At 43.9% G+C, this 12,495-nt stretch overlaps 2 protein-coding genes across 2 annotated transcripts in view; both read right to left on the reverse strand.

Annotated features, from left to right (window-relative positions):
- The window catches only part of PPIL2 (peptidylprolyl isomerase like 2), a 76,248-nt gene extending 69,382 nt beyond the window's left edge, over positions 1-6,866 (reverse strand). Inside the window, exons 1-5 of the mRNA XM_080985190.1 lie at positions 6,696-6,866; positions 4,735-4,784; positions 3,716-3,761; positions 2,526-2,588; positions 1,745-1,796 (exon numbers count right to left, since the gene is read on the reverse strand). Coding sequence (XP_080841316.1) covers positions 1,745-1,796; positions 2,526-2,588; positions 3,716-3,761; positions 4,735-4,784; positions 6,696-6,727 — 243 coding nt within the window. The 5' untranslated portion in view covers positions 6,728-6,866. The remainder of the gene's footprint in view (positions 1-1,744; positions 1,797-2,525; positions 2,589-3,715; positions 3,762-4,734; positions 4,785-6,695) is intronic.
- A 4,361-nt stretch (positions 6,867-11,227) lies between these two features.
- The window catches only part of HIRA (histone cell cycle regulator), a 55,713-nt gene continuing 54,445 nt past the window's right edge, over positions 11,228-12,495 (reverse strand). The window contains exon 25 of the mRNA XM_080985087.1: positions 11,228-12,209. Coding sequence (XP_080841213.1) covers positions 12,093-12,209 — 117 coding nt within the window. The 3' untranslated portion in view covers positions 11,228-12,092. The remainder of the gene's footprint in view (positions 12,210-12,495) is intronic.

Here is a 12,495-nt window from a genome sequence, read left to right on the forward strand (position 1 = left end):
GGGGCCCTAAGCTATAGCTTGTTTAGCTTATATGTAAATTTGGCACTGCACAGGGCACACATAGCAAGGATACCATCTAGAGAAACTCAAGGAATGAAATAAGGTGCATATCAGTCAGACAGTCTTTTACATATACAAAACCTTAGCTGACTGGCAGAAGCTTACTGGGGCTTTGGAAAGAAGACTTTCCCAGCCCTACCTGGAGATGCCGGGGAACAAACCTGGGGTTTCTGCATGCAAAGCAGATGCTTTGCATCTCTTTGTGCTTTTCTTTAAATCTAGGAGGACCATGTGACCAATTTCAAACCGGCATGCAGGCCACAACCGAGAAGCATGGTGCATGCTCTCAGAAGTCAGGATAGCACATGCGCACATAACTTTCAAATCAGAATCAAGATAAAATGCGGAGTGAGCCGAATCTTGGGATTAATGCATGGGTAGGCAAACTAAGGCCCGGGGGCCAGATCTGGCCCAATCGCCTTCTAAATCCGGCCCGCCGATGGTCCGGGAATCAGCGTGTTTTTACATGAGTAGACTGTGTGCTTTTTATTTAAAATGCATCTCTGGGTTATTTGTGGGGCATAGGAATTCATTCATTCCCCCCCTAAAAAAAAATATAGTCCGGCCCCCCACAAGGTCTGAGGAACAGTGGACCAGCCCCCTGCTGAAAAAGTTTGCTGACCCCTGGATTAATGGGTGGACAACAAAAGTGGATTTTGAGAGTCCTTATGGTGGCTAAGAGATTTATACTTCAAGCCTGGAAGGATAAATACCCATTGTCTATTACACAATGGTCTATGGCAGTGGTTTTCAACCAGTGTGCTGTGACACCCTGGGGTGCCTTGAATGACGGTCAGGGATGCTTCCTTCCTTCCTTCCTTCCTTCCTTCCTTCCTTCCCCTCCCTCCCTCCGAAGCCCTCTCGTGTCTCTGCCTCCCAATGGTTTGCACAGCTGTTTATTGCAACAGCCCTGGCTATAACCTCAGTAAGCAACTGGTGCCTTTGGGAGGCACCTCTCTTTAGGGTGGGGTGGGGGCAACTCAGAGACCAGGGGCAGCAGCAGTGGCTGCCCAGAAGATGCCCAAGGAGAGGGGAGAGGACAGGAGGCTGAGGGGAACACTCCGCAAGGGAGGGTGTTCGAAAAAGGGTGAGGGGCTGCCAGCTCTGCAGGTAAGAGGTGGCATAACTGGGTTCCTGAGCCCCACAGGTGTGCCGCAGAAAGAATGTAGTTTGTTAAGGGAGCCATGTACTCAAAAAGGTTGAAAACCTCTGGTCTAAGGACCTCACAGCCCTGGCAACGTTTAAATGAATATCATATATGCATAATTTACATGTGGATACCTATTTGAACATCTGCAGGGCCTACATGAATTTATTAATTTATTCCTGTACTGATGGTCACTGTATTCCCAAAGTGAACAGATTGTGGTCTACCGTTATTACTAGAGTTATCTGTATATTATAATTTGCTTTTCTCTCTCTTTTATTTCTTCCTTAATTTTATTTATTCTATTTCCTTTCCTCGCTAAATTGGGAAACAAAAAATTAATTTTAGAAAAAGCAGAGTACACCAAATCAAGAGTAAATGTGAAAACTGGACAGAGGCTCGGCAGCAGTCTTGCTGATGGACCACAATCCCCTTCTTCCCAGCTGCTTGCTACGTTGGCTGGGGCTCATGGGAGTTGGGCTGCCATCAGCTTCTAGAGGAACACAGCCCGCCCGCCCCCCATCCAAGAAAACCTACCTCTCCTGTGCTTGGATTCGTCCCATACTTCTTTATCCAGGGAACGATATTCCTAAAACAAGAGCAAAAAAGATGCAGCGAATCAGAAATGCCTGGTTCCTCCCGAAAAGTCACATGTGTTCTGGTACAGCCTAGGGGCTTAGGAAAGTGAGCTGAGAAGCCCCCAACTTAAATAACACCTTGGATATGAACTCACTTTCCTAATAATAATAATAATAATAATAATAATATTTATACCCCAACCATCTGGCTGGCTTTCCCCAGCCACTCTGGGCGGCTTCCAACAGAATATTAAAATACAATAGTCTATTAAACAATAAAAGCTTCCCTAAACAGGGCTGCCTTCAGATGTCTTCTAAAAGTCAGATAGTTGTTTATTTCCTTAACATCTGATGGGAGGGCATTCCATAGGGCAGGTGCCACTACCGAGAAGGCCCTCTGCCTGGTTCCCTGTAACCTCGCTTCTTGCAGTGAGGGAACTGCCAAAAGGCCCTTGGCGCTGGACCTCAGATGGGGGTGGAGATGCTCCTTCAGGTATACTGGACCGAGGCTGTTTAAGGGCTTTAAAGGTCAGCACCAACACTTTGAATTGTGCTCGGAAACGTACTGGGAGCCAATGTAGGTCTTTCAGGACATACATTATTCTCCCCACCTATTAGCAACTTGTGACGATAAGAACTGTGCATCCTAGATGGCAGATTTGCTCAATTTTCCTTCAAGGAGAGAAGAGCTATACTAATGGGGGGAAGAGAGGGAGACCACTGAAAAAGTAGCAACTTACAGCAAGTCAAAGATGGTGCCTTCCGGTGTGCATACAGGATATTCAAATGGCTGCAAAGATAAGCTAGGGGGGAGAAAAAAAGTAATGTGGCAATTAAGTAAATGTGAATTAAATATCAGCAGAAGAGCACAATGATAAGCCAGCAATGCAGTTTTACCTAAATCCTGGGATGGGGTCCCCGTGGGCCATGCATGTTCTGTTGAACAACAATTCCCAACAGAATGGAGTTCAACAACATGCCCCATTCCTGACCTAAGCAATGACCACAAAGAAATATTTCTGGATCGGATATTCTGCAACTGGAGCTCCACCACCCAAAAAACAGCCCTGTTCATAGTAGATCCTCACTTAAAACTCTGGGGAAGCCAGTGCGGTATAGTGGTTAGAGCATCAGACTTGGACCTGGGAAAATGGGGTTCAAATTCTCACTCGGGCCATAAAGCTCACTGGTGACCCTGGGCCAACCTCTGTATCTCCACCTATCCTACCTCACAGGATTGTTGTGAGGGGGAAAAGGGAAGAGGGAGGATATGGGCTACACTGAAGGAAAGATGGAATATAAATGCAATAATAATAATTATATAAAATAAACAAATAAAAATAAAGTTGGGTAACATGGAGAAAAGTCTCAGATGAAGACATGGGCATGTTCTGACGAGTGCTTATAAGCTTCCTCAAAAGGCAATTAGAATCATAGAACTGTAGAGCTGGGAGGGACCAAGATGGTCATCTAGTCCAACCCCCTGCAATGAAGGAATCTTTTGCCCAATGTAGGACTCAAACCCATGACCCTTAGATTAAGAGTCTCATGCTCTACCAATTCATGTGCTATCCCAGTGCCAAAAGAATGCTAAAGATGGCACCAGGTGGATCTCACTAGGGAGCCACAGGTGATTATATTACAAATGAACATATTAATACTGTCTACAGTTCTGGTCACCTCAACTAAAAAAGGAGAGTGATTCAAAAAGGAGGGTGATTCTAAATGATGGATTCTAAATGAGTATCCCTGGTATCCCAGGCTGGAAGAGATTTCTGTCTGAAAAACTGGGGAGCAGCTGCCAGTGTATAGTATACAGTTCTGAGCTTCAAGGATCAAATGGTCTGACTCTGCATAAGGGAGCTTCCTATTTTCCCCATAAGAATGATAAAGGAATTAAATTAGAATTTAATATTTCTTCAGTGCTCACCTGCAGTGATCAAAAGGTAGACGTCTGAAGTTGGACTGTGGAATTTCTGTTCAATTAAAATAAAATAAAAATATTTCACACACACATCGTGTTCAACCTGGGATAAACAGATTGTTTTCCTGATTATAATGCTAGAGCTTCTGTCTCAGTTTCTAACATTCCTTTTACAATGCATTAATGAACCGTGGATTTCTGATCGATACACCACGTTACCCTAAATATCATTCACACCAGTGGGCATGCAGCAGACATCATGGATGTCATTGGATAATGTCACACACACACCCCTTATGCACATTACTGATCCCAATGATGCACCCATGAAAACAGTAGGAAATAACTGTATGTCAGAATACCGTGAATAAGAGGCAACATGATAGTTCCTGCATGGAGTCCACAACGTGGAGAAACTGGACGCAGAAAAGTTTTTCCTCCTCTCTCATGACACTAGAATTCACAGGCGTCCAATGAAGTTGAATGTTGGAATACCCAGGACAGAGACAAGAAAATACTTCTCTACACAGCACACTGTTAAACTATTGAACTCGCTCCCACAGGAGGCAGTAGTAGCCACCAACTTAGATGCTTTTAAGAGAGGATAGGACAAATTCATGCGGGAGAAGATTATCAATGGCTACTAGCCATAACACCTATGCTCTGCCTTCACAGTTGGAGGAAGCAATGCTTCTAAATCAGGCATAGGCAAACTCCAGCCCTCCAGATGTTTGGGAATACAATTCCCATCTTCCCTAGCTAACAGGACCAGTGGTCAAGGATGATGGGAATTGTATTCCCAAACATCTGGAGGGCCGGATTTTCCTATGCCTGTTCTAAATACTAGTTGCTGGAAGCCACAAGGGATTTTGAAGCTTATATGCTTGAATCCTGCTTGTGTGTTTCCCACAGGCTTCTGGTCGGCCACTGTGAACAGGATGCTGAGCTAGATGGGCCATTGGCCTGATCCAGCAGGCTCTTCCCATGTTCTTAAAATAAAAGTGCTGTAAATCCAAGCCACATACCTGCTTTCTTTCCTCCATAAAAATGCGTGTATTCTGCACAAGTTATGTACCTAGAGAGAGAGAGAGACAGTTAGGGGGACAACAGTTATCGCCCCAAGTTTTGTTTCCAGAGCTTGGAACTGCTGCTGCAGTTATAGAACCTTCTGATACAGAAAAAAATGGGTGTGACATCCAAATTTGAAATGCCTTTTGCAAGACAGCTGAATGGAAAAGCCATCTAATAAGAGCAAAGGAGAAGGAAGCTTGTAAATAGCCAAAAGATTTAGGCTACAATCCTAAAGGCACTTAACAAGAAGCAAGCCCCAGTCAGGACCCAGACCCTGGTTCATATATCACCTTGCCCACAAACTCACCAGGAGACTTAAAGGCAAATGGCTCTCTCTTTTCTTGGTTCCCCATCACCATCTACAAGATCATAGTACTAGCTTTCCCTATACAGCTGTTGTGTGTGTGCATGAAGCTCTCTGACCAGTAAAAAAACCCAAGAACCTGTTTTACAGATGTCAAGCCTTATTTACTGAGGTCACTTTCTGGGCAGAGCTTTGAGTTGCCTAGCATTCCTATACCTGTACCAGTACAATTTTATATAGCTTTTAAAACGACCAATAAACAGCCAATACACATCCAGTGACATAGCTGGATTTAAAACAAACGCAACCAGTTGAAAACCAGCTGCACTATTCTTGGAACGCATGTGGCGAGAGGGCAACTTATGCAACCCACCTAAACCTCACAGCCTTTTGGACTAAGATACAGAACTATGATCTAAGCCTTGTGAACGATGCAGTTGGTGCACTGCGCTGTTGCAAGTGCTCCAGTTGAAGAACAGCCTTTACCAAAGGCGTCATGGGCTTGAAGATGCTCGAACTCAGGACAAAAGGGAGAAATGTGCTAAGAGGAAGACACGCTTGGCAAACCCTCACCATGATAAACTCCCGCCCGAAAACATGTCCCCACTGTGGTAGGATGTGTGGATCCAGAATTGGCCTCCAGTGTCACTTATGGACTCACTGTTAAGACCGTGTTCATGTAAGACAATCTTACTCAGCTACAAGTGATCACCAAAGAAGAAGAAAGAAGGTGTAAAACTGGAAAACTGATTTTAAAATGTTATTATTAAAAAACAAAACAAAAACAGCAGTCCAGCAAAACCTGGTGGATTTTTAGATATAGATAGATATATTTATATATGTGTGTGTGTATCTATATAAGGTAAAGGACCACTGGACAATTAAATCCAGTCAAAGGTGACTATGGGGTTGAGGCACTCATCTCGCTTTCAGGCTGAGGGAGCTGGCGTTTGTCCACAGACAGCTTTCTGGGTCATGCGGCCAGCAGGACTAAACTACTTCTGGAGCAACGGGACACTGCGATGGAAACCAGAGCACACGGAAACACCGTTTACGTGTGTGTGTCGATATATAGAGAGAGAGATATAGAGAGAGTATCTCTCTCTCTATATAGACACACACACACACACACACACACACACACATATATATATAAACGGTGTTTCCGTGCGCTCTGGTTTGGTTTCATCGCGGTGTCCCGTTGCTCCAGAAGCGGGGTGTGTGTGTATAATGTATAATGTATTAACCGAATCATGGGCACAGGCATGATGTTTGTTAGGAGGGGAGCAGAACTTCAGATTTGTATTGATTTAGGCCTGCAACGCCCCCCCCCCCCTTGGCTACACCCATGAACTGAATACAAAACCTAAAAAACTAAAGTGACACAACAGCATGCAGAGATTAGTAAACATATTTTGTTTTTGTTGTTGTCCCCCGCCCCTGCATTTATTTGCCGCCTTTTCTACCGAGGCACCCCAACAGCCCCCCCCCCCGCCGTGTGGTAACAACCTGACGGGAGAGGCTCAGCGGCCCCCAGCCTGACCACAACCGAACCAGGAGGGCCCTTTCGCTTCGGGTGTGGGAAGGGGAGAGCCGGAGATTTCCACTCACATCTTGTCCTTCTGGTGCTGCCTTTTCCCCATCCTGGCTGCCGAGCTTGGTCACCTCCGCGGTGGCCTCGGGGAGGGAGGAAGAAAAAGCAACGCCACACGGAGCCCAGCCGGTAATCCAAACGGTGGAGAGAGAAAGAGTCTTCTGAAGAGAAAAGCGGAAGTTGCCGCTACTTCCGGTGGAGCGGAGTGCGCCGCTCATAGGGGTCCCCCTAACCGGAAGCACCGAGCCGGCACTTTAAGAGTTCCGCGCTTCTTCGCGCTCCCTCTTCTCTCAACTTTAAAAAACAAAGTGCCGGATTTACGTATAAGCTAAACAACCTATAGCTTAGGGCCCCACTCTCTTGGGGCCCCCTAAAAATTGAAAGAAAAAAACCTTAAGTTACAGCTTAATAATTATTTCACTATTAATATACTTCTTTTTAATTGTATTTCAGTTCAACAATTACTTTGATAAAATACATATTTTGTTAGGTGTAAATGGCTTTAGAGAACTATTAGGTCCATAAATTACCATATAGCATATATTCAACACAAAAAACGACAATTTGTTATTGCCAAAGGACAGCTGGACGTTTAAAGGGCCCCATTACCTTCCAGTAGCTTAGGGCCTCATCAAACCTAAATCCGGCCCTGGATAAATAAAGAAATAAACAAAAAAAGCTTGGGAATCACATTTCCTGGGAATATAAAATAAGCATAGGTGTCTCTTTCGGCTCCTGGGAGACTGAGTAGCTGTCACTATTCTGCACAATGAATTCTCAGCAATAATAGCCCTGTATGAAAGTGAGTGGTTTACCTACATTTTTTCTCTTTCGGGCCACTTTTATCATATTTGCTGTTTGCACTCCACAGAGTTCAGATTGCAATAAATGAATGAAGCAATTAAAAACCAAACTGTATTTAATGCGAACATGCAACACTCCACTTGAATGAAGCCCCTGGTAGTCCACTGGCCACAGTTGGGAATTAATATATTGCAAGGGCTCCCAAAATCCGTTCTCTTGAGTACAGTATCCTTATATAGCCATTATCAAGAGAGACATATAAGCCAACAGGCTTGGAGGAACCACACGATTTGCAGAAATATAAGTTTATACAAAATGTAGTAGGCTATTAGCATTTATATAAGCACTAGGACAATTTATACAAGAATGTATGGGAATATCATATATTGCTTTTTTTTTTTGCATATTTTCGCTTTTATACATGTCTTTGTTGTTGGTTTTCCTCTCTCACACTTTTCCTTCTTTTTTCTGTATCACTTTATTTATTTTAACTGAAATCTCCATAATAAAACATATTTAAAATATTACATTAAAAGAAAAAGATTTACAGAAGTATTAAAGAAATAAACTCAACCCGCCACTGCCAATAGCCCAATCAAGAATGATCATGCTCTAGTGGCTGCAGAGGGTTAGTATCTAAGGGCAGGAATTCATTGATGGGTGAATCCCCCCCCCCCCATTTTGTAAGTTCATTAGTATCAATTAATGGATGATGGTGGAAATGAATATCTGGCAATTGTGGCAGTTTCAACATTTCAGCTTTGTTTACTAAATACTAGTAGAAATATTAGATCACTCTCTAAGGCAGATGATGCTGAAGTAAAGGTAAAGGGACCCCTGACCATTAGGTCCAGTCGTGGCCGACTCTGGGGTTGCGGCGCTCATCTCGCTTTATTGGCCGAGGGAGCCGGCGTACAGCTTCCGGGTCATGTGGCCAGCATGACTAAGCCGCTTCTGGCAAACCAGAGCAGCACACGGAAACGCCGTTTACCTTCCTGCAGGAGCGGTATCTATTTATCTACTTGCACTTTGACGTGCTTTTGAATGCTAGGTTGGCAGGAGCAGGGACTGAGCAACGGGAGCTCACCCTGTTGCCCTTCTGATCAGCAAGTCCTAGGCTCTGCGGTTTAACCCACAGCGCCACCCGTGTACATCCAGCCTAATGCTTTCCTTCATCACAAGTCTCTCTCATGTATGTGAACCTATGCCAATAATAGTCAAAATATTTATTGAATGAAAAAGGAGCTGGGGGATGTACACCCTCCTTCCAATACATTATGGACAACTACAAAGATGCACCCACACACCCAGAAGGGTGTCCTGTATGAGAAGGCATTGAATCACATTGAATCTAAACTTTCTGTGGCTGCAAGACTCTGTCAAATATGGCACCCTCATGCCGATAAGAACAAAACATGTTAGAATGAGTCCACTTTTGCCTCTAACTCCACCCACATGTTAGGTTACCCACGAGGGATACCTGGATAGCTTACAATGATTATTATTATTTTTAAAAAATCAATATAAACATAAAACAAGCTATAAAATCAAAGGCAACATAAATACAGTATTATTATTTTTTTGTTAAAACACAGGTGTAAAAATGGAGAGCCATTCTGAGTTTTATAACTGGTTTATTTAACTGGGTTCAAGTTTATACATGACATGGCCATTTGGGAAGGCCAATGTATCAATTGACAGATCATCTTGCTTTGCATAAAGGTCTTGGGTTCCATCTCCAGATAGAATGGGAAACACTCATGTCTGAAACCACGGAGCGTCACTGCCAGTCAGTGTACCAGTGTTTCTCAAACATGGCTTCCCATCTGTTGTTGGACTACAAGTCCCATCATCCCTGACCGCTGGTCCTGCTAACTAGGGATAGTGGGAGTTGTAGTTCAACAACAGCTAGGGACCCACTTTTGAGGAACACTGGTAGACTGTATTGAGCTAGATGGGCCAAGAGTCTGACATGCTATGAGACAGCTCTTCTTATGAAGGAATGGGGCCCTAGGCCCAATTCAATTTTTATCCTGCCTTTCTTCATGAAGCAGCCCAGAATATGGTGGCCACTTGTAGCGGAGACCACCTAACAAAATACCATGAATGCCAAACTTCGGTGGTTAAATATGTGTAACTGAATGTTAACCCTGCCCACCCTGGTGTTTGGGTTTCTGTAGTTTATGGTTTGCCCCTTAACTTCCAGAAGTAAATAGTCGCTCTGTGGCGCTGTGGGTTAAACCACAGAGCCTAGGACTTGCCGATCAGAAGGTCGGCGGTTCGAATCCCCGCGACGGGGTGAGCTCCCGTTGTTCAGTCCCAGCTCCTGCCCACCTAGCAGTTCGAAAGCATGCCAGTGCAAGTAGATAAATAGGTACCGCTCCAGCGGGAAGGTAAATGGCGTTTCCGTGCGCTGCTCTGGTTCGCCAGAAGCAGCTTAGTCATGCTGGCCACATGACCCGGAAGCTGTACGCCAGCTCCCTCGGCCTGTAAAGTGATATGAGCGCCGCAACCCCGGAGTCAGTCACGACTGGACCTAATGGTCAGGGGTCCCTTTACCTTTTTTATACACTTGCCACTGGTTTTGAGAGCCAGCTGACTGAGAGCCAGTCTATGTCTAAACCACAACCAATCCTTCTTGTGTATGGGCAAGACTGGCTGATAAGCTCTTTATCCATTCCATGCATTCAGCCAGATCATTGGCAAGCTAACTATTTGGATCTAATAACTGTAGCTACTCACAGAATCGCTTTTATAGAACAAAGATATAATGTCATGCTCTCTGCTTTTTCAGATGGCTGTTATAAAAAAGAAAACCCTTGGAACTGTATTTTTGTGCAATGTGTAAAACCACCACAAAGGATATGGTTCTTTATCTAAAGATCCCTGTCAAAAATATTCGTCAGGAGTTTAGTTGCAGAAACCTAGTCACACCTAGAGAGTTTGTTTTCATTATCAAACAGCAAAAAAAAATTTTTTTAATGCAGTTACTGTACTTTGGTTGTGTCTTTACGTACACTGATGACCGGGAAATTATGCGTGTATTTTTGGCTCAAGCTTTTAATTTATTATTATTATTATTATTATTATTATTATTATTATTACTCTCTGTTTTATTACAGCTTACAGCTAAACAAATACAGCTATTGCCTACCATGAATGCCTCTTCTAAAATTATTTATGACCAACTTATTTATGTAATCCCAATACTTGTGTGTTTGTGCGATATGGCTTCCTCCCTCCCTTTCAGGCTTGATTGGTAAAGATGCTTCAGTGATGACCCACAGCTGAAATAGATACAGTGGACACTCTGGTTGTGAACGTGATCTGTGTGGGAGGCACGTTCGCAACCCACAGTGTTTGCAACCTGCAGCACTGCGTCTGCGCACGCGCAGGTCATGACTTGGTGCTTCTGCATATGCGCAAAGCATGACTTAGTGATTCTGCACATGCACGAGCGCCAAAACCCGGAAGTAACCCATTCCAGTATTTCCGGGTTCGGCGCGGTGCGCAACCCGAAAACCCGCTACCTGAAGCGTCTGTAACCCCAGGTATGACTGTACAAATGACTACCGACTGAAAACAAAGGCTGCATTCAGTTTTTGTTTTAAACAGGCTGTGGCCCGTACAGTTTAATGCTACTACAAGCAGCACAAGAACTTCCACTTTGTTCTTAGATCAATGCAATGTTCATTTATTATTTGTACTTACAAAACCCCTCCCCCAAAAGCCCAGCCCCTCCCTTTTCAGCTACCTCCCCATCCCACCTCCCCCACAAATGCCTTTTACAAATAGTTAAAAATCAAAAACCAGATGACATTAATTTTGGTACAGTTATTCAGCAATACAGCTGTCATAATTAATGGGTTACGTTTCATTACAACCAGGGTGATTTGGGTAAAGGGGGCGGGGAATTCTGGTTATTGGCCAAATAAAATGTCATATTACAAGTTAGCAAATTCTAGTACAAAAATAGTCCATGTGATAGAACAGCCTGTAATATTTTTTTTTTTTAATTTTTATTGTTATTCACAGTTAAGAGAGTCTGTTGGCTGCATAATTCCTTAAGTATTTTATGAATTTTTCTTTTTCTTTTATGGGGCTTCTTCTTATATAACCCAAATATAGGACAGAGCCTCAATAAATCCTTAGCAAAGAACCCTAGAATGAGGGTTAATAAGATGTTCAGTTTATCTTCTTGTAATGTGCTTTTCACGGGATATCCAAAACCCAACTGGTTCCCCAGGTAGTCTCTTTGATATTTGTCCCTATGAGATCTAGAATCAAAAGGACCCCTGAAGGACATTCTCCAGAACTTTTCCATGGCGGCCACAGGCCACGGTAGCGATGCTCAAATTCCACATGGGGAGGGGGGGGTGCAAAAGCATGCTCTGTTCATCCCCATTTCCCCCACACATTCCTCTTGTCACCTCCTTTCAAAAAATCATCAGTATTTTGCTCATTAAAACACCCCGGGGCCTGGTTCTTCTTCGCATCTCTCCCAGGAGTATTCCATTCTGACTATGGCCCCTTCCGTTTCCACCTGTTATTAATGCTTTTCTGCAATTGGTTTCTTTTTTCCTTAGGCCAGAGAAAGATCTGCAGAGGCGCTACTTGTCCCTCAAGATATCTAGCTGCTCTTGGTATTCGGTGAAAAGCCGTTGCAAACGAAGGTTCTGACCGATGACGGGAAGCAGTTCCTTGAGGAGCTCTCGCTTGCGTAAGCCCTGCATGGGAAAGGAAAATAAATCCTTTAATGTCCATCACATGGCAAATACCAGAGTTTGATTGTGGGATTACAGGAGACTCCCCACTTGTGACTGACATATGCACAACCACGTATGCACACTGGGAAACAATTGCCGTATTTTTCGCTCTATAAGACGCACCAGACCATAAGACGCACCTAGTTTTTGGAGGAGGAAAACAAGAAAAAGAATATTCTGAATCCCAGAAGCCAGAACAGCAAGAGGGATCACTGCACAGCGAAAGCAGCAATCCCTCTTGCTGTTC

Source organism: Podarcis pityusensis (assembly GCF_964106645.2).
Source record: "Podarcis pityusensis genome assembly, chromosome: 16".
Taxonomy (NCBI): Eukaryota; Metazoa; Chordata; class Lepidosauria; order Squamata; family Lacertidae; genus Podarcis; species Podarcis pityusensis.